Source organism: Sceloporus occidentalis, unplaced genomic scaffold (assembly GCF_023333645.1).
Source record: "Sceloporus occidentalis isolate IW3139 unplaced genomic scaffold, rSceOcc1.0.p SCAF_5, whole genome shotgun sequence".
NCBI lineage: Eukaryota > Metazoa > Chordata > Lepidosauria > Squamata > Phrynosomatidae > Sceloporus > Sceloporus occidentalis.
In genome coordinates, this window is record NW_028316985.1 from 34,593,293 (window position 1) to 34,616,458 (window position 23,166).

The following is a 23,166-nucleotide window of genomic DNA, read 5'->3' on the forward strand; positions in this document are numbered from 1 at the left end:
CTTTTTGTGTGGCATCTCTAAAGGTCCCTCTGTAAATTGCAAATCCCAGAATTCAGTCAGATGCAGCCATGGCCGTTAAAGTGGAATCATATGACTATAACTGGGTAGTGTGACTAGGTCCACTCTCTCTGACACCTATATGAAGCACCTTGTTTATGGTCCTCTTCCAGATGAGGACTATGTTATGGGCACTTTGATTTGAAGTCACTAGCTTGTGAAATGTCCTGACTTTGGGACTAGGGGTCAGACTGGTGTAATTAAAAACAACTTCCCACTTCAGCAACAGGCAGATCCATTTTTCTCCAAGGAATTTTAATGCCCTAGGAAAATGGAACTTTCTCTTAAAACCAACAGTACAGTATCTCTCAAACCTAGATGTTGTAGTTTGGCACTTGCATCTGTGACAAGCTGATGGGAATCAATTCTGTATTATTTAGTACTATTGATAAATCCTGACCACTCTGTCTCTATTAACCTCTTTAATTTTTGTCAGGCATTATTTATTTATTTATTTATTTATTTTTAAAAAACCCTTGTTGTTATTGTTTTCTTTCAAGTAATTTCCAACTTATGGTGACCCCCTATCATGAGGTTGTCTTGGCACAATTTGTTCAGAGGAGGTTTGCCATTGCCTTCTCCAGAGGCTGAGAGTATGTGACTTGCCCAAAGTCAACCAGTGGGTTTCATGGCCGAACTGGGAATCGAACCCTGGTCTCTAGAGTCGTAGCACAACACTCAAACCACTACGTTATGCAGTGATCCTTTGCTAAGCACTGCAAAAAAAAAAAAAAAGCTTGCTGTGCCAATCTACCTGAAATGTCTATATATCACCTGAGCCAGGTTTCTATATAAGTAACCTGGCTGATGACTCATGAGAGAGTAAGAGACAGAGAGAAACTGTAGGTAAAAGGCAAATGTTACCCAACGTATAACATAATTAGGAAAATTACTTAATTCAAGGGGAAGGAAAACAGGGGAGGATCTCAGAAGATATATAGCTATGTGTAGGCACAAGATAAAGACATATGATTTCTATAACATTGTGCCTTGAGTTTTTGTTCAAAGAAACTCATCAAACAGTACTGACAATTTCCTCCTTCCCACACAAACAACAAAAAATGCTGTAATTACTAGCAGAATTTGACGACCCTCATTTTTGACTCACTTTGATTCACTTTGCTAAAAACAGAAAGCCAACACCTTTCAGGGAAATGTCTACAAACATAGGGTTACATCCGGCATCTAGTCTCATCTACAGCAAAACCATTTAATCAGTTGCTGAATGGTAAATCAACACAGGTATAAAACAGCACAAGTAGTGGGTTCACTTTGCTTGGGATAAAGCAGCTGGATTTTGGCCATGCATTTTTATACTTGTTTGGCCTTTTCCAGTTTCACAAGTCCAAAACATTCCTTGTGCTGTAAGAGTCTTTTTTGAAAATTACAAAGGGCTTTGTGACACCTGAAAAATTCAACAATTTTATTGTGACATTTGCGTTTATGGACAGTCCAGCTCATTGTGTGCGGGTACTCCCTTCCCCTGGAAATTTTTTGAATGTTGTCTGCTATAAACAAAATGGTGAAATATTGACTGGCATGTTTTAATCTTTTTAAGAAGGAGTGTCTAATGTTTGCCTGTAGATGACTACATAGTAATTTATCAAAATAAATATATGTGAGGATATATATTTTGAGATTGCAATTTAGTTTTTTAATTTTCAGAAGCACCTTTGCCACTCAGCGATATTTTATTTTGATTCAGCTCCTAGGCTGTTATAAAGTACCTGACACATGTTTATGGCTTGCAAGGAATGTAATTCTAAAACTAGCATTTTGTGCCATCATCTATTTATTTCACTGATGACAAAATGTTTTCTTTTAAATTTAGTGATAGCATACACAGAAGAACTGGTGTTTTTAAAATATATATATATATATATCCACTGCAGCCATCATATATATATATATATATATATATATATATATATATATGATGGCTGCATTGGATCCCATCATAGGAGAAAGGAGCAGCATAAATGTAATAAATAAATAAAAATATAGTGAGTTTCTAAAGCTACAAACCTATATATACTTACTTAGGAGAAATAAATCCCAACCCAATTGAGTGGGACTTATTTCTGAGTGGTTACATGTAGGTTGTAATTGTTGTTATGTGCCTCCAAGTCATTTCCAACTTATGGTGACCTTAAACTGAACCTACCATGAGGGTTTCTTGGCAAGTTTCTTCAAGTTGGCAAGTTGCCATCATCTGAAGCTGAGAAATTGTGACTTGCCCAAAGGCACCCAGTGGATTTACATGGCCAAGCCAGAATTTGAACCCTGGTCTCAAGTTGTAGTCCAATGCTGAGACCACTACTACACAACTCTGGCTCTCTCATGTAGGACAGGTATAAATATTGTTTCTGGGAAAAATAAAAGAAATACAGGCAGACTAGACAGTCTGTAGTCTTGTAATCAAAGCCAGTGATCAAAGATGCCTGTTTGAATATATATATGCGTGTGTGTGTATCAGCATTGTATTGAACAGTTTCCCTGGTCACCATATGCAATGAAAAACTCTATGCAAACATGAGTGTGTTGGTGGAGAAAGGACAGATTGTACCTTTCTTTTATCATCAGCCCCCTTGTTTCCATATTTGCTGCAGTGGAAAGAAAGTCACTTCCGTGGTCGAAGACTTTAAACATTCTATAATTAACCAGCCAAGCCAGTCCTGAAGTAGGTAGAGTGTTGGACTGGGACTTGGGAAATCCAGGTTCTGGTCCTCACTGAGCCATGAAACTCACTGAGTGACCTGAGGCCACCCACTCTCTTTCCTTCTCAGGCCTCATCTATAAATCATCTGAGATTTATAGTTTTGTAAGATATTTAGCCATCTCTGTCTGAGAGCTCTGGTGCTATAACAAACTAGAAATCCCAGAATTCCAGAACATTGAGCCCTGGCAGTTAAAGTGGTGTCAAACAGCATTATTTCTGCCGCACAGATGAGGCCTTGGTCTGTCCAACCTCAGATGGAGTGACTGTTATTCTTCTAATGGAAAAATAGGACAATTACTTTATTGTGTAATTATAAGTTACTACGTAATTAGTTACATATAAAATAAACACAAGGCATCAAAGTTGGGGGGACTCACATTTTGCTATCTTGTTGCCCCCCTAAGTCAACTCCAAATGATGTTGACCATATCATAGGGTTCTTTTGGCATGATTTCTTCAGAAGAGGTTTGCCTTCCTCTGAGGCTTAGAGAGTGTGACTTGCCCAAAATCAACAGGTGGGTTTCCATGGCTTAGTGGGAATTCAAATCCTGGTCTCCCAGAGTCCTAGTCCAACACTCAAGCCACAATACCAGTGCTTATCTGGTGTGGGAGACCTGAACTTATATTTTTTCCAGTGGGCCAGGGACTGTCACTGTATTTCTCCCCATTGACTACAATTGTTTCTTTCTTTCCCGGAAATATGTCAGGGACTGGCAGCCAATGGCTTATGAACCAGCAACAGTCCAGGACCACCACCTTGTGTAGCACTGCATGACACCATACTGGCTCTTTTAGTCTGCATGCAAAATATTGTCTACTGTTTTTTAGCTGTGTTTTTTCAAAAAACAGGCTAGTAATTTTATGGGTTTATTTACAATGGGGCTATAGGACACCATCTTTTTACGTGGCACTTTAAACAGGAGTGGGAAGATTTGCTGCAGAAGAGCAAAGATTTCCCACTCCCAGTTTATTTAGCAGTAGTAGCAATAAAGGGATCCTGCGTTATTATCCTAAGATGTAATACTGAAATGACAAAAAGTTTTGGCACAACCAGGGGTGGGTTTTTATGTGGAAATACTGTGAGAATTCTAGAACAAGTACTTTGGTTCAGAATTCTTTAGCCTGGAAAGGATGAAATATTTGATGTTATATTGAGGTTAGAGCAAGCTTGTTTTCTGCTACTGCAGAGACTAGGACCAAGAGCAATGGATGCAAACAACAAGAAAGGAGATCTCACCAAAACATTGGGAAGAACTCTCTGGTGGTAAGAGTTGTTCAACAGTGGAACACACTCCTTCCTCGGAGAGTGGTGGAGTCTCCTCCTTTGGAGGTCTTTAAACAGAGTCTGGATGGCCATCTGTCGAGGATGTTTTGATTGTGTATTCCTGCATGGCAAGTGGGGTTAGATTGGATGGCCCTTGGAGTCCTTTCCAACTCGACGATTCTTAAATTTCAAACGTTTGCTTTTGGACCAGATTCTGATTGGCATTCTTGTAAAAGAAATTAAAGTAGCTCCTGCAAGCTTGAAGAGTGACACTTTACCCACTTCCCAGAGAAGCTTACAATTTAAATTTTGGCAATGGGGGTGAACAGGTTAAGGTGAGAGAAGGGAAAAATGTAAAGATACCTTTGATATGGTGGTGCTGGAAGGCATGGGACTGTGTTTGGCTGGGAATGAGTTTGTCACCTTTCAACAAATGCTTAAGGATCCAAAACACACTGCAGAAATAATTCAGTTTGAGACCACTTTAATTGCCCTGTCTCAATGTTAGGGAATTCTGGGAACTGTAGCTTTGTGAGATATTGAGCCTTCTCTGTCAGAGAGCTCTGGTGCCACAATAAACTACAATTCCCAGGATTTCCCAAGCACCGGGCCAGGGCAAGTAAAACAATCTGAGATTGCATTATTTCAGCAGTTATTGTGTTTTGGACCAAGTATACCTTATATTTGTGTGGAATTTTACTGTAAACTGTTGTGGCAGCAAATTTTGCGAAATGTAAAAATATGTTGTTGTTTTTATGTGTCTTGCAGTTGGCTCACAGTGACCCTATCCAGTTTTGGGGGGGGGGGTGGTAAAATTAATTCAAAAGAGGTTTGCTATTGCCTTCTGCTAAGGCTGATAATTATTTGCCCAAGGTCCCCCAATGGCTTTCCATGGCCAAGTGGGGATTTGAACCCTGGTTTCCCAGAATCCATGTCACATGCCTTAAATCTAAACCCAAATCCAGCTAGAATAGACCCAAATAACAAAACAGATATTGATTTAATGTTCAGTGTGTCTATTTGAGTTGAGATTCGCAATGGATTTAGGCCAACATGAGCATACAGAACTTCAAAACACTGAATCAAGACTATTTGCTCATCTAGTCCAATACCAGATTGAGTCTCCCTTATCCGAAATACTTGGAACCAGAAATGTTTTGGAATTTTTCAGATTTTGGAATATTTTCAGGTGCATAATGAGATCTTAGAGATGGGACCCAAGTCTAAACATGAAATTCATTTATGTTTTGTATACATCCTATGTCCATAGCTTGAGGGTATTTTTATATACAATATTTTAAATAATTTTATGCATGAAACAAAAACCTGTGTACTCTGAACCACCAGAAAGCAAAAGTGTCACTATCTTAGCCACCCATGTGGACAATTTTGGAATATTTCAAATTTTGGAATTTTGTATAAGGGATACTCAGCCTGTATTGCTTCCATACTGACTAGCATCAGCTCTTGCGCAAAAGTTTTTGTTCCATAAGGTCTTTTTAAATCAGTTGTAGGAAATATGTGGCCCTGGCTCCAGATGTTATGGGGCTTGCCAGATGTACTTGAACTTCAACTCCCAGCAGCTGTAACCAGCATAGCAAATGGGAGTTGCAGTTCAAGAGCATCTGGAAGGTCTGTTTTTTAAGTGGAGATTTTAAGAATGAAACTTTTGGAATATGAAACATGGGCTTTTTCCTCTGAGCTATAGTTCCTTTGTTCACTGCACTGAGGGAACTATTGTGTGGTATGGTATCTGAGTGTGTAGGCTTGTTAAGGTAGTTATTTATATGACTACAGACCCTTAGGGTTACAAGAACATATAACTATAGACATATTTCAGCACACTCCTCTGACATCACATCTGTTTTTCCAAAGATGGTATGTTCTTTTCTTAACAATAAGGTGAAAAAGGAAGGAAAGAGACAGAGAGAAAACACCATTCGTAGTGCAGATGCTTGCCTTTAAAGTTGTTTCCAGTTTACAAGCATGTGTTTTATTTATTTCAGCATTGTTTCTCACAAAAATAAAATAAGATATTAAAAGGATAAATACAGCAGAGCAATAAAATTTATGGTAGAACTAAAAATACAGAATATACAAGAAGTTGTATTAAAAAGACAAAAGGAATTGATTACACGTTTGGTTTTGTAAATTACCATGGGACTTTTGCTAATAACCCAGAGCTTTGATTATAAGGGCAATTGTGATATAAAAATTGTGTTGTTTAGTTTTTTTTTAAAAAAAACTTAGTGTTGGATTGATTGTGGATCAACTGGAGAACTTGAATGTTTGCACATTATTAAAGTTTTGTTTATTTTTATTTAAAGCAGTTATTTATCACCTCTTAGTCCACCAAAGCCTTTGAAGCAATGTTTAATAGATTAAAGAGAGATGTTACTTAAAAACAAAACTGAAACAATGCCTTTAAAAATAGTTTTAAAGAGTCAGAACACCTACCCCTGGTTCTAAATCTCAAAGGCCATATGAAATAATACAGTCTTGGTTGTCTGCTAGAAATCCAAGAGGAATTGAGCCAGTCTGACTTCCCTTGGGAGAGAGATCCACAACAGGTATGCCATAAAAAAAAGCCCTGTAAAATTTTGGGCAGGTTCATAGGATAGGAGGTGGTTGTTCAGATATCTTGGTCCTAAGCCTTTTTGGTTTTTATAGATCAAACCAAAGGTTTGGAATTGAGCTTGGAGGCAAACTGGAAGCCAGTTGTTGCAAGACCAGTGGTGAAATATTTCTGAAGCACACAGGCCTCGGATGGGCCAAAAAAAGCAGTTTCAGGCCGCTTTGAGGGCATGGCGTTTAGATGACACACACTCCCAATGCAGCCGGAAACTGCACCATGACTTCTCCAAGGCAGGAAAAGCTGGACTGAAAAGAAGCAGAAATGAACCACTCTAGCTGAGAAAGTGTGCACCTTTGACCCTGTATATAAATGCCCCAATGCGAGACTGGTCTCAAAGAGCCCTCCATTCTAACCCTAACCCTAAAGTGGCATATAAATCCACTGATGCAGGTGCACATTTAAAAAGGATGGAGCCGATGATTGGGGTGGCAATGCAAAAAAGGGAAAGTATGACACCTCCAGTAGCTATAAGTACAACATACACAAACCAGACAGCCCCAAATCATACAGGGTGAATTTTTGAATTCCACACAAACTTACTTCACAGATCATAAATTGTGTAAGAACATTTTGATTCATAGTCATAAATTACATAACAGCACCAATTTACCTGGGACAGTCCTGCAGAAACCAAGTGACTTTCTGCTTTTAAATGTAGGATTTCAAGATTCTTATCAGGTGCCTAGTTTTCACTGACCTTAAGTCAGTTATAGGTTATGTTGAATTGAAGTCTGGCTGGCAACAGTTCATTTTTATATTGGGAAATAACAGGGTGATATTAAACACACTTCCACAAGTGGCACAAATAATGTTGCTTCTGTTCATTCTTTCTAACCTTTTTGTTTCCAGTCTGTTCTGGATCAAAAAAAAAATAGTTGCTACTCATCTCCCCTACCTCTGTTTCCACCTCTGTTGAAATGTTAGATTTTAATTAATTAATGTCCTATATACATAATACACACAAATGTCATATCTGTCTCATGGTGATTTCTTGCAGTGGATCCATATGAAATCTAAGTTTAGGAATGAATTCAGCATGTTCTATCCTGCCTTCTCCATCAGTTCCTTGACATATACAGCATTTAAGCCTTGCTGGATTTTAATCTGGAGGCAGGCAAATGCATTTCACATGGCCTTCTGTTATAAAAAGACTTCAAACAAGTCACCACTTGGTGGGGAAAGTAGTCTTGTAAACCCACCCTCTGTTTTTTTCTCTGCTTAGAAAACACAACTTGCTATTCCCATGAGGAAATATTTTGAACATTTGATATCATGCGCAAAAGTTCATCTGTGTACACAGAATTGTATAATATGCAAACATGCACCTCCTTCACTTTCACAGAAGCACACACAGCGTAGATAAGCAACTTCTGATCTCACAGTTGCAGTTCATCAGTGAGGTGATTATACTGCGTTAGTTATTAAATGGCATATCAGCACAATTAGTATACTTTTTAAATTATTCCATATAAATTATTATTATTATTATTATGCTAGTGTACAACAGCATGTACACTGTCTCAAAGATCTGTCGTATTAACAGTTGTTGAGTATGGGGATTATAATCTACCTTGTGCTTCTGTGAACTAAACTAATTTATTTTCAAGGCAAAGGTTTGAAGATCTTGTTAGAAAATTCTGGGAGAAGCAAGATGGCAGCAGCCTGATAAGATGCTGCTTTTAAAGCTTAGAGCTAGAAAATTCAAATAGGGTAGGGATGGGTCATTGTGATCTTTTACATGTTGTTGGATTTCAACTCAAATAGCCCCTCACCATTGACTTTTTGGATAGGGCTAATGAGACCTGAAATGATGTGGTGCTTTGAGTACTGGACTACGATTCGAGAACAGGGTTCAGTTCCCCTCTCAAGCATAAAAACCATTGGGCAAGTCACAGCTTCTCAACTTCAGAAGATAGCAATGGCAAACCTCCTTTGAAGAAACTTTCCAACAAAACCCTATGATAGGTTCGCCTTATGGTCGCCATAAGTCAAAAATGATTTGGAGGCACACAACAACAACTGAGAACTGCAGCCCAACAGTATCTAGAGCAAGATTTCTGAACCAGGGTTTACTGGAACTTTTGGATTCCATGAGAGACCTGGACATTATTTAAAGATTCCTCCAGAGTCAAAAGGATGAAAAAGGGTGGTCTAGAGACCTTCTGATATTTGTCTGCTGCTGAGACAGGGACTATAAGAATCCAAAAGGCAAAGGATGTTCTGGTGCTGTGGTCAGAATGGTGTGCTGAGCAGTATTATATATTCTACCAAACACATGTATTTGATATTGTACCAGACAAATACTTCTCTTTGACCATCTTAATTTCTAACCTGGGTACCTATTGAATCTTAGACACAAGACTTTGGAGCTGATCCCATGGGCAAATAAGCCAGCTTACCTCTTCTGGCTTCACTTCTGGATCTGGGATGCCTCCGGATGTTATCATAACTAAATCGCGACTTATCTAGCTGTGATGCTGCTGCCCAGATGCATCCCAGGTTGAAGCCTCACTCAGTCAGCCATTTTTTTGAAGTCAGACACTCCCCAATTTCGAAAAAGTGCGGGCTGAGCAAGGCTTTGACCCGAGATACATCCGGGGGGCGGCATTGCATCGGGGATCAGTGGCGATTTAGTTATGATAATGTCCAGGAGCATCCCAGATCCAGAAAAGGTAAGCTGGCTTATTTGCCCATGGGATAAGCTCCTTCTTTTCATTCTTTTATATACATCTCTTCCACTGTCTCCTAGTCACCTACTGATTATGTCATTTGTGCGGTGAACCAGGGAAGCTAAGCTTATTATTAGAAGCAGGAGCAGCTAAACAAACTATGGACCTTCCCCACATGGTGTGCTTATTGTGATGTGTGTAGCCAGCTTCCTGGCACATGTTTCACCCAAACAAGTAAACCAGCAACAAACCCCATAACATGGGTTATTTCTGAGGTTTATTGGAGAGACATGGCAGAGGGCTGGTTTCAGATGTCATGGTAACAAACTACTGTAGAGGCAAATGGTTTGTTTACCTCCTTCCACTTGGCCCTTGTAGTAGAAGCAGTCATGTTTGTGCATGCGGCCACACTCATGATATGCCTGAATTCTCAGGAATTCTGCCTTACTGTGATTTCTGAACACACCCTGTCAGCCTCAGTGCCATACACAGGCATTAGAAACAGCAGTTGCATGCACAATTACTTAGTCACACTTTAATCCAAGGAATGGGAATCATGCAGCCTTCCAAATGTTGGACTGCAAGTCTTAGCAGCATTAGCAAGCATCTCCAGTGGAGAATGATAGGTGTTGCAACCCAGCAACATCTGAAAGGCCTCATGATTCCCATCCTTGTTCTGTTGAAAGGATTCCCCACCCCCCAGTAAGTGTGCATAAGATTATAGCCTGAAAGGAGAACTGTGTACTGTATTTTGAGGATCTTCACATTTTTTTGTCCAATTAACATTCTGTTTAAAAAGAAAGTTATATAGAAACATCCGAACAACTTCCACACGTGGCACAATGCACAGCCTGTTTCAGAAGTTTTAGGATTTGTGGCCAATTCAAGTTCCAACTTCAATGGAGTTTGAATTGAACTTTAAATAAAATGGGTCTCACATGAAGTACATTTAGCCTAGCAAGTTTGCGGTTGAGTGTGGTGATATGTGTACAGAATTAGCCAGTGGAAGTCTTGCCTACCTATTCAAAAACCTTGCCTTCTTCCTTACTTTTTCTACTTCTCATAAGCCTACCACCTCAAACAGTAAAGAGAACAAGAAGGAGCTGTACAGGGAATATACAATAGGATGACAAAGGAAGGACCACATGTTAGTACAGTAGATGTTGTTAATTGTCATCAACTTTGACTTATGGCAACCCTATGAGTAAATATCCTAAAGGTACCAGGTTCCTCTTCACCTTTCTTACTGGTATCTTGCCAAATTAAGTGTGGATAGTTGAGCTGGCAAGTTGTAGGCCCCATAGCCTTACTGAAACTGGCTCTTAATGCCATTCAATAAAAACCAACCAAACAACTAGGAGCAAATGCCTAAGTACCCTAAAGGTACCAGATCCCACCTGAACTTGGAAGCCGAGCTGAGTCAGCCCTGGGATGAAAGGCCAGCAATAAATACCAGATGCTGTAGGTTATACAGGTATTTCAGAGGAGAGAACTGGCAAACCCATCTCTAAGTATCCCTTGGCTTTAAATCCCCTGTGAAATTCATGGGGTTGTCATAAGTCAAAGGCAGCTGGAAGGCGTATATACACACACACATAAGTGACCTCCAAGTCATACTGTTGTTAACAGCTCAGGTCTTGCAAACTCAGGGCTGTAGCTTCCTTGGTTGAGTCTATTAACAGGGTCATATTTAAACATTCTCATAGGCACTGTCTTCTTTTCAAATTTGTTGTTCTCAGTATCTTGAGGGTCCACTTAGTATGAAAGGTTTAGAATGTGAAAGTGTAACTTCTATGAGTTTTCTGATTAATAAAAATAATTAATAAGATTACCCATGTTACTGATCCATTGCATGCGAGTTTTCTCAAGGCTAACTCTTGTCAGACAAATCTTATTTTCTGAGCATAGTATTAAATACCTGCCGGGGAAAGGATGTAGTACTTACCACTGGTAGCATTGCTGTTCTGCTTACTTCATGGAATGCAGTTACACAAGGGTCATGGAGATATGTTGGACATTCCCTGTGATGCAGTCAATTAGTGATGTCTGACACAAAACTGAAACACCACAACCCAGCCTGCAGCACTCTGTGAACTTCCTTTTAATGTTGACGCTCAAAAGGTTCACAGAGGGGCAAGACAGTGTATATGGACTTTTGGAAATTGTATTATTTTTCTACATCGTTTTTACAGATACAGTATTGTTATTAAATAAAACAAGAAATTAAACTTCTGTTCTACCATTCTGTCTTATTCACGGAACTTTAAATAACAGTTAACAAAGGGGCAGTACAGGTGGGCACTTTGTGCTGGCCTGACTGCATACTAGGGCTGAGGGTGCACACGTTCCCTGCCCTAGTTCCACCGCTCGGCCGCCATCATGATGCACACCCGTCCACATGGGGTGCACCATGATGGCATCCATGGTGCGCATCGCCCAAATGGCTCTGGCTAGAAGGGGTGCATCATGGTGTGCGAGTGTGCCAATGATGCAGCTACTTTTTGCTCTTGAGAGGGAACGGATCGTTGCTGCAGTGTGTGGTTGCCGCAGCAATGATCCGGGGTTAAAGGGAACGCATTTAGCTGCCCGTCTGTCGAGGCCCAAAAGCAACAAAAACAGAAGTAACATTTTCTCATCTTTACTTTCGGCACTGGAACACAAATTTATTTACATTTAACAATAGCAGGAGACAGCTATGAAGAGGGTATTCAACATACAGCAAAGATTCTCATCTACAGTATGATAGACTAATTGCAGCTATTCAGATGTTGTTGGACTATAACTCTTAACATTCCTCATCACTGGCTATACTGTTAAAGCTGATGGGAGTTGCAGTTCAGCCGCATCTTCAGGGTCCCATAACCCCCCAGCTTGCATGGCTAGTGATCATTCTGACAATTGTAACCTACTCCAAATTCTACAAACTCTGTTGTAGTCCAAGACCCATCCATAACCTGAATCCCTTTCATGTTACGTAATTATAGCTCTGTAATTCCACGTTAACTGTCATGGTTCAATCTTATAGTCCTGGGGTATGCAATTTAGGGAGAAGTCTCAACCAGAGAGCTCTGGTATCTCAACAAACTGTAGATCCCAGTCTTGTGTAACTGTGGCAGTTAAAATGGAATCATAGCTCTATAATTGTCAAGTAAAAGGGTCGCTGGAGACAGCACTCCTTTGAACAAGGATCTTCCCAGTTCACAGATCTGGTATCCATAAAAGCTTGTATTGCTCAGCAACCATTTCCAGTTTCTCTCTCTGCCTTCTCCTTTTAGAGGGATCCTTTATCCTATCCTTGAGTTTTGCCTCTTTCATTTTCTCCTGGATTGTGTAGTAAACCTGTGCTAGACTTGGTGTGGTCAGACTTCAACCAGATTAGCTGGCCTCCCTTTCATCACACTATTTACTCTGGCATGTGTGATTCTCACATCCTTTTCAGAGCCTGGAAAAATTACTTTTTTTTTTTAATGACAGGTTTCAGATTCTGGGAGATCTTGTCTGAAAGGATAATTTCCCCAACCCTTGAAACATCTGAAAGATAAAAAGCTAGTCACTTTCTGAAACATTCTTTCTACGTGTTGCAGTCCTGTGTTTGTGATACTTGCTGTTCCAGAACGTGTGGCTTATTGGCTGTAATTGGCCTTGGTTTCTCCTCTGAACAAATCTCAAGCAGTCGGCTTGCCATCCACGTCTTCTGGTTCACCTCTCATCAGCTCTCATGTCATTCTTTACCTGTATTCTTTTATCCTGTAGTTTGTCGGTCAACCATGCAACCTGGAACGGGATGGAGGTGTGTGTGTGTTGATTCACCTCTTGGCTGCTTCACAGCAGTCTCTAGTATTGATGGAGGCACCGTGAGGAGAGCAGCTTGTTGGACCTTGGCAACAGTTTTTGGTTTCTGCTGATTCACAGTGAGATGGCTCCTCTCCCTCCCACAAGCCTGTTGTCTCTGACCTATCATTCCTCTTTCTCAAGGGACTTTCTCATAATCGGAAAGCTTATTTATTTAGATGGATAGCCCATCCTATCCTGGAGGCTTGGAGCAGATAATGATTAAAACAAAACAGTGAACAAACAGCATAATAGGATTAAATCATCCCAAGAGAAAAAAAATGAACGTTGCACTCACCCGTCTGCTGTGCTGTAACCAACCATGAAAGCAGGCCTCAAAATATTTCGGGAGGATGCTTGAGTTTTCAAAGGTGAGGAAGCCCTGTAGAATAGATGACCATGCAAAATCCCCTCTTTCTACAAAAATGATAATTGTTAATAAAGAATACCCTCTCAAGTCAGTTTCAGAGAAAGCAATGGCATGGAGAAGAGACTGCTTACCTGCTTTTGTTTGGCATAGGCTGTTTGTTTTCAGTATACGTAGATCTGAGACACCTAACATTTGCTAGGCTAGGAGCTTTATAGTCTTTTTTTAAACTGAGTTGTTTATTTACTAGTTGTTTATACAAGCATGGTATACCAGTTTGTTTGACTATTGTACTGGGACTCTAGGAAAGCAGGTTTCAAATTCCCACTTAGTCATAGTAATCCATTAGGTGGCCTTGGGCAAGTCACACACTCTTAGCCTCAGATGAAAGCAATGGCAAACCTCCTCTGTATATTTCTTGCCATGGAAACCCTATGAAAGGATTGCAGGTGACCAGACATCCTCCTTTCCCAGGACATGTTCTACATTTCAACCTCCTATCCAGGAGAATTCCAAAATGTCCTCCATTTTGAACATGATTAAGAACCATAAATTTACATTTCTATGAGTGTTTTTAGCTTTTGGGGGCCATGTCCTACATTTTTCTTGGTTGTCCTACAGTTTGCGGTGCCTTGCCCTTTCTGTAGTTAGGACATCTGGCCACCCTGGAGGATCGCCATATGTCAAAGTTGACTTGAGGGCACAAAAAAGCAACATATTTATACCAATGTCAAAATAGCTGCCACAGAGCTAATTTGTAGTTAAATTAAGGATGTAACACATCCTTAACCATTTGTTGGAAGGAGGCATTTTCTTTTGAGCATTAACAGTTGGGCCTAAATCCACTTGTCTCCATGAGAATAGGCCCTTGAATCAATGGATATTTGATATGGCAACATTAATGCGGGTTTCATTGCTTTAGTGAGTCTACACTTGTTGATGGTGTTGTGTGCCTTCATGTTGTTTCCGACTTATGGTGAACCTACCATGGGGTTTTCTTGGCAAGATTTGTTCATAGGTGGTTTGCCAAGGTCTCCCCTAAGGCTGAGAGTATATGACTTGCCCAAGGTCACCCAGTGGATTTAAGCCCGTGTTCCTGATTTCTTCCAAAATGAGTGGAATCTGTATGCTTAGAGTAAAACTTTGTGTGAGTATATTATTAATAAATGGGCATTATTAAACTTTGCTTAATGCATGGATAAACAGCCTAGTGCCTTCCAAAGGTTTTATGTTCCAGTATCAATAATTTCAGCCAGTGTGACACTTTAGCCAGAGATTATGGAAAATGCAGTCAAAAACATTGGAAGGGGCATCAGATCACTTGATCCATGTAGTTTTGCAGAGGAATAGTCCATTGTGGCAGAAATAAAAACCTTCTATGGCACCTGAAAGAAGACCAGTTTTATTATGGCAGAGGATTTTGTAGACATCCTGCAAAAGTTTATGGCAAAATAAATTGTTAATCTTTAAGGTGCCATGCTGCTCTTGTATTTTCCTTTTAATGTTACACCTTAAAGAAAACAAAGGAACTGCTCAAAAGGAGACAAGCAGAACATGGAGCAGTCAGTATTGCCTCTGCTTTTTTAGCACAGCAGCAAGCTAGTCTTGAGGGGACACACAACTCACATTGCAATGGCAAAGGGGAAAGCTTTGCAAAAACTGGATGGTAGCAGTGTTGATCCCTGCCTCTAGCGATCAATGTAATGTTTGATTCCAGGTTCTGTCAAGATTTATAATAGGAGAAGCAGGGAGAAACTCAAGGGTGACTTAGCAACTATTTGTATAACCTGCTTCACAGCTAATGTTACACAATCTCCTAATCCTTTCCAGAGGATTAAAGAAAAATCAATTTTTTGGTCCCACAACAGTTAAACTATAATTTATCTTCCCAGGAGAAGCCTGCTTGTTTTCTGTCAAGTGGCAAAAAGCTAATTTATTTTGGCAAGCTGGATATTAGATCCATTTCTACATTTCTTCATCTGTTTGTTCGTGTTAAATTGTTTTGGATGTGTTACTGGTTTTTCCTGTGAAACGCCTTGGGAGCCCTTGATCTTAAAGACTGCTTACCCATTAAGGACATTTATTAGTAGTGTGATACCTTGTATTGAGGTACAAATAACAGCAGATAGTCTTCCTGCAGAAAGCCAGTATGGAGTAATACATTGGTTCCCAAACTTTGGGCCTCCAAATGTTTTGGACTTAAGCGCCCAGAAGCCCCAGCCAACTTGTCCAACAGTCAAGAATTCTGGGACTGAAGTGTAAAACATCTTGAGTAACAAAGTTTGAGAACCACTGGAGTAGTGGGTTGATGGTGGGACAGGGAGGGACGGTTTGAATCCCCACTGAGCCATGGAGACCCATTGGGTGACCTTGAGAAAGTCCATATTCTTAGCCTCAGAAGAAGGCTATGGCAAACTTGCTTTGATTAAATCTTGGCGAGAAAACCTTATGATAGGTAATTGCTGTAAGTTGGAGTCGACTTGAAGGCAGGTAACAACAACAGGTCTTTCTACAAGTTGTAAAGGGAGGGAAGTCATATTTCTGTTTTGATTTTAATGTTGGTAGGTGGTGTATACTTCAATACTGGAGAAACTGGATATCTTCAAGTAATAAACAAAACAAAAAACAAGCAGAAGGTTCTCAAAATGGTAGGGAATCAGGAAAAAAAGTGTTCATGGCTGTTTCTGCTGTTGAATGAACTGTGAAGTGAATGTTAGCCCCTGAAGAATACATACCTTAAAAAAAAAAAGCAGCTTAAATTAAGTGTGAAATATATTATTGGTAGGAGAAATGTACATAATTTATGGTGTGTAGATCAGAAGGTGAATTCCAAATGACATTAAACAATTGGAAAGGATGCCTTTGGGTGCGTGACAAAGTGTATTCTAGGTAGCAATATTTCAGATTAAACACTGGAAAAATTTTAATTCCTCCCACTGAATAAACAGAAGAGGAAAGATGAATGGAAATCGAACAAGCAATGTGCCTTTATTGTGATTACAAACAATTGCTTGTGAAGATGTTTATGGAATTAATTAATTAATTAATAATTTGTTTTATTTATATACCGCTATTCCAAAGATCATAGCGGTGAACAGCAAGTAAGCTAATTAGCAAGTAAGCTAATTTGCCCCCAACAGTCTGGGTACTCATTTTAGCAACCTCAGAAGGATGCAAGCCTGAGTCGAGCTTGGGCCCTTTTGCTGGTCTTGAACTCGCAACCTTGTGGTTTCGAGTGAATGGCTGCAGTACAGGCATTTAACCACTGCGCCACCAGGGAATCATTGTCCTACCTGGTTACTGGCCAGCTGACTGACTTGCCAAGAACATCATCAGGCCTGTTCAGTTATACATGGATATAATTGTGTCTGCTATGTGCTGAGCATACAGGCAGGAAGATTATTAGTTCATAGTTCCCATATGCCTTGCATCTTAAATGTCATTTGACTATGCAGACAGGTACTGTTTGTCCTCCCACTGAAACTCACCTGCCCTCTGGGTTGAAATTGGTGACTGACTCAGCTGTGGCAAATGGAACAAACAACAAAAAGTGTTGTTGCTACTTGCTGTGCAGAAATGGTTGTGTTGCATTTGTTGCATTGTCTTAGACTTTTAATTATCATTCATTCCTGGAAGAATCTCACATCTGCTACTACATGGATTTTGAGTAAGTGTGAGAGCCAAGATAGTGGTCCCACTTTCTGAGGCAGCCTTTGTGATTCTGCATTTTTCATATAAACTGCTGTGTTTGTTCTTTAAGATGCAACAGTCTGTTTTTGTTCTAACTCCTGGGCTTGTGCCCACCTAAGCTGCATTTGTCCCCAGTTTCCAGTCTGGGTATGTCTCAGTGCAAGTGTAATAAACTGACTTTGCTAACTTTCCCCCTGTCCTACATCATACATCTCTCTGATCCTAAGGACAGGGCCTTTCAACATACAGGCCTGTCTTTCTTTGCCTATCTTTAATTCTCCTCTGTTCCTCTCCCCAACCCCCAGATGTTAGAGAACTCCACATATAATCTTCAGCTTCCAGTTTTGTTCACATATCCTCCAAGTGCCCAAGTGTCTTTATTAATCCTCTGCCATCCCAATATTTCAAAGGCTTTTAAAATGTCCCAGCACTTCCCCCTTTGTTCTCAGCTTTCTTCCATTGCTGCAAACTGAGTTCAGAGTGCAGAAGTAGTTTGCTTGCAATTCTCTGGTGAGTGCATGGGAGGAGAATGGGCAGATTCTTGCCCATCCCAGGAGGTTCAGGTAAAAGCAAACAGCTGCAGCTTCTGAATGTGTTGCTTGGTTGCACGTATCCCCGTTTTCCTGGGTAAAATGTTGTCAGGTATGCATTAACTCAAAGATTCTGTAAAGTAAGAAAATGTAAACAAAAATGTAAACATGTAAAATGTAAATGTAAACAGTAAACAAAAACGGCTATGTTAGGTTTGCCCTTTCTGAGGATATCAAGGAGCTAAATCTCCCATTGACGGCTACATTACTACCACCAAACTTATTCTTATATATTCTATGCTTTTCTGTTTCCAGTCTTCACCATTCAACACTAGAATAAACTAGTTAGTTATTTAAAGGATTTCTATGCTGCATTTCAAAGCTAAAACGTTCTCTCAGAGTAGTTTAGAAACCACAGTAGTTACCACAGGCATACTACAATAAAATGCCACCCATTTAAGTCACATTACAGTTTCATAACCCTTAATAGGCAGAAGAGTAGCGCAATTCAGAAATACAATAAAATAGCTGAAACTAGTCACAGAGCGTATCAGAATGTAAACATGAACAATCACTAAACTTGAACCCAGATCCCATTTTGGATAGAAAAGAAACGGGGGTTCACACATCCATGTGATAAACATTCTTGTGATAATTAAGTTTCCATGTCTTTTTGTATCTACAAGAGCTAGGCTTCTGGAGCACTAGGATAAATGAGAACATTTAATTATCTGAATCTAATGCACTATATCCCCAAAGACACAAAATGCATAACAATAATTTTAAGAGCAAGTCATTGAAAAGGTGACCCTTTTTCTGGTTCTGACTTGGGAAAAAAGCTCTGCTCATCTCCAGCCTCTGTTATATTATATTGCCCTAAATCAAATTGTGAGTCCCTGGACTCACAACCAGTTCAACTCATAGGATTTACATAAGTGTTAACTTATTACTCAGCAACTGAGTCAGTGGAACTACTTTGGTTGGAACTAGAAATTGAATTTAGGCTATTTTATTACATTACAGTTCGTTATTTTCCAAAGAATTTGCCAATTTGCCCTCACAACGGTCCTATGTAGTAGGTTTGGCTGAAATAGTAAGTAGATCAGCTGTACCCAGAGCTAGGAAGGATTTGAATTCTTATCTCCAGTCAAAGTGCAACATTTGAAAATGAAAATGTATTTTGGCAAGCTGGATATTAGATCCATTTCTACATTTCTTCATGTTTGTTCATGTTAAATTGTTTTGGATATGTTACTGTTTTTTCCTGTGAAATGCCTTGGGAGCCCTTGATCTTAAAGAATGCTTACAGATTATGGACATTTATTAGTAGCATGATACCTTGTATTGGGGTACAAATAACAGCAGATAGACTTCCTGCAGAAAAGAAAGCCAGTGTGGGGTTGGTTCCCAAACTTTGGTCCTCCGGATGTTTTGGACTTCAGCTCCCAGAAGCCCTAGCCAGCTTGGCCAACAGTCAAGAATTTTGGGGACCGAAGTGTAAAACATCTTGAGTACCAAAGTTTGGGAACCACTGTCTAGGCCACTGTAGGATGCTGTTGTACAGATCCAGCCTCCCAGTGCCAACTTAGTTTTGTGTTCTGTTCAATGGCATGGACCCAGGGCCAATTCCAGATTTGAAAAGGTCTTGGCCAGTGTCCTCTGATGAGCATCATCCTGTATCAGTAGGTTTTAGCAGGTTTACCTGGGAGTGATGGTAGTACTCAGAACAATACTAGGTGTCTAGGTCCACCTGCCCTTTTTAATTTCTCATAGTGTCCCACAGTGATTCTAAGTAACGAATATTGTGGGTAATTAAAAGAATGTCAACATCGAGGCCCTTGGCCCACCTCAGAGTGCTGAGGGGAGAAATAAGAGGGTTTAAGTCTGATCTCAGCCCTGGTTAGTTCTTGAGTGTCAGACTGCAAACAAATACCTGGTGCGGTATGCTATATTTCAGAAGAAGGAACTGGCAAAACCACCTCTGCAGATTCCTTGCCTAAGAAAACCCTAGGAAAATCATAAGGTCACCATAAGTTGACAGGAGACTTGAAGGCACATCTATACAGTAGATATAAGCAGTGGCTGATGCCAGGGCCTGTCAGGTGGTGATGCTGGTCCTGTTGGAATAAGGTAATTGCTCAAAATCCTATGACTACATAACATGCTATATTAGTACACTTGGGTGTTAGAGAGGCCCATAATGGCTTCCAGCAATGGAACTAAATGCGAAAATCTTGGCCCTCAGCAAATCAGCTGATTCCCAAATTCCATAGATACCAAACTGAAGACAGAGCTAAGTCAAATGCCTAACAGAGAAGGCATTTCTCTAGTGATTGTGCATTTCTGTAAATCTGCCTAGAGTTCAGAAGTAATGCATTACAAGTAATGATGGTGATTGTAATCCATTACTTTTTGAGCTAACAAGAGGTATAATAATGTTACTTTGAGAAATAACTTGGTGAAAACTGTACTAACATCCCTTTGGGAAGTTTTTGTGGGACAAGTACTGTGTATTTGTGATTTGAGAAAAGTTATGGGAGAATAATGTGGGGGAATTATTTTCTCATTTTGTGCATTTGAAAGGGATTTTTAAAAAAAACTGAAAGGTAATGCATCAGTGAAACTGTACTATCCAGGAACTTTATGTGTTACTTCTGATTTGTGAGCAACAAATTACTTACGTGTCATCTTTTGCAATAACACTTCCAAGCTCTGCAGTCGCCTGGTGCAGAGTGGGGAAGTGAGTGGGTTCTGCCTTATTATACACCAAATTTCCCCCTGTAGTCTGAGGGCACATCCAGACTGATTTAAAAGACCAGAAAGTCCCAGATGTTGTTCCTGTTCTTTCTGGTTTTATTTTGGAGAACCATACATGTTTTGTTTATCGCAGAATAGTTTCTGTCAGCTCCTGGTACAATCGAAGACTTTTTACACCAGTTCCTCAGGTTGGTTTATTTTAAACTGGTATAAAATCAGAAAGAACAGGAACAAGATCTGGGACTTTGAAATCAGTCTGGATGTGCATTCTGTTTCTCCGTTGAGCTTACAAAATACTGCTTTTTGTCTCTCTTTTCTATTTTTTCCAGGCAGTGGCATTTCAGAGATACACCCACTAGCTGGCTCCCCACTGCTCTGTTTCCTCGCTCTCAGGAAATGTTTGCCCTTGTGCAGTTTCCGGTAGCTGTAGGGCATGTCCAGTGTAGCGAGAGGAGTGGGGAGTGAGGAAGATGAATGGTGTCTGTTTCTAACCTTTGTTTGGGTGGGTAGGTGGATGAACTTGCATGAGAGCACAAGCTCTGGCTGAAACCCATGTTGGAAAATTTTTAAAAGTGTGTTTTTAAAAACGTTTGCTAAAAGCAAAACAAACCAACCAGCATCATTCATTCCAATGTTGGGTCAGTCATCTGGTTATCTCTCGCTTGCTCAGCTGGATCAAGTGGTTGTGGAACATGAAAAAATACCTCCTCCCACATAAGGATGAGTTTTCATAGTGACTGTCCTGTGCCTTTCTTTTTGGTGTGATGGCTAATGGAGAATGGGACTGAAAGAGGCACAAGGCAATAGGAGGGGATGCATCTAGTGTGGAAAAATTTCACCTTTCCCCAGGGAATACAAATATGCGAAAGGGTGAATACTGATCACTGGTCTTTGTTTTTTGTTTTGCCCAGCCCAGTTACAGGCTCTTTCCTGGACACCAGCAAGAGCACGAGGCAAATATGTCAGCTGACAGTTTGTCAAGCAAAGCCCTAAAGGTAAGAGCTAGTTAACACTAAAGAACCAGCTTTTCCCAATGATTGTTTTCCTGGCTCTTTCAATGAAAACAGAATTGGACCAAGATTAAAGTTCTTCCAGGAGAGCTTTTCATCTCTGCCATAAAACATGGGCTAGTGTCATACACCGGTGTGAGAAGTTGGTAAAGATTCAGACAGGCTCATGTTTCTGGCAGCCCTAGACACCCCATTTAGAATACATGAGACAAATGAAGAACGTGTCCCATAAAATGTACATAGTGTTTCATCCTCATCTTTTGTGTATTCTCCTCTTAACTTCTTGTACTTCTCTCATTGCCTTTCACTTTCACCCTGCTCTGTGCCATTACCTCAGTCTCAATTTTCTCCATTACTTGTTTCACAACTGTTCTTCCTTCGTGTATTATTGTTCACCTTTTCTTTTGCCACTCCCCTATTTTCATAGTTGTTAAATACACAAGCATATGTTTGTATGAGTTAGATTCTTTTCAATGACTTCCCCATTTGGGAGGCCATGAAAATTTGGAATTCCTTGGAAATATGTTTTTGAGAGAACCCCCCCACCACCACCACCACCAAAAAAAAAGACATTGTTTGAAAATAGTGAGATATTGTCTGCAAAAGTCTCCAGCCAGAGTGGAGCCAAAAGGGGAAGGATGTTGTGCCTTCTTTCACTATTTTTCCTCTAAGAGTAAGTTTGCTTTTTTTTTTTTTACTATGACAATCAGTTTATGCAATTCACACTGTTTTGCTTGTGTTGTCATAAGGTGGGAATTGTGCAGCCCTCCAAATGTTGCAGGACTGCAATTCCCAGTAGCTCCTACATAGTATAGCCAAAGGTGATGGATGCTGGAATTTGCAATCTAATGACATCTGGAGGGCAGCATGATTCCCACTCTTTTGTATCAGATTCTCTGCCTCCATCCTTTCATTTTTTTTCTTTAATCCAACTTTGAACTGATGCAAATAGTGCCATTGGTCTGATTTCACCCTTTGACTGGAGGAGAGTTAAATTTCTTGCTAACAAGGGGTATGACCAAGTCATACTTCAAAAGTAGCATAATGAGTAGAGAGGAAAGCCACTCTTTTGTTGTAATGAGTAATGTCTTCTCGTTACTTTTTAAAAATTATTCTTGACTTGCATTTTTAGAGACGTTTTGAGTGGATATTTTTTTTAAAATTGGGGGATTTTCTTTTTCTAAGATTCTCCAGTAATAAAAAAACAAAGAGCAACACAAAGGCTGGGATCCAGTTAGCTTCATATGCCAAGGTGGTGATGGTATATGCCATGTTTTGGTCCTCACAGAGAGAGGAGTTCACTATCTCCCTTGTGCAATGACCACCAACTCCCTCAAAACCCACTTTGCTCCTGCATGCCCCCCCCCATCCATTTAGTCATTTAGTGGCTAGTGGAGGGTAGTGGGCAGTGGCGAAGCATTAATTTGTATTCTTATAGTTAGATGCACAATGGCACAGCATCCTTGAGGACCTCCTGAAGGTCCCAGAGAATAGCATCATCATTGTGTATTTGTCTATAGGTACATGTCTGGAAGCTTCTCCTGTGCCCCCTATTTTCCACTGGCCACTAACTAGCCACAGACAGAGCTGCAAAAGCAAAGGGGGTCATGCAGGAGGGCAAAAGTGAGATGGGTATG

At 40.1% G+C, this 23,166-nt stretch overlaps 1 protein-coding gene across 2 annotated transcripts in view; it reads left to right on the forward strand.

The window, feature by feature from the left end:
- LOC149311917 (transcription factor MafF) overlaps window positions 1-23,166 on the forward strand; it is a 31,854-nt gene that overhangs the window by 3,248 nt on the left and 5,440 nt on the right. Inside the window, exon 3 of one of the 2 annotated variants that reach the window (XM_089528159.1) lies at window positions 21,431-21,514. The exons of the other annotated variant lie outside the window; for it this stretch is intronic. Within the exon in view, the coding sequence (XP_089384285.1) occupies window positions 21,431-21,514 (84 nt within the window). The remainder of the gene's footprint in view (window positions 1-21,430; window positions 21,515-23,166) is intronic. 2 annotated transcript variants of the gene reach the window in all.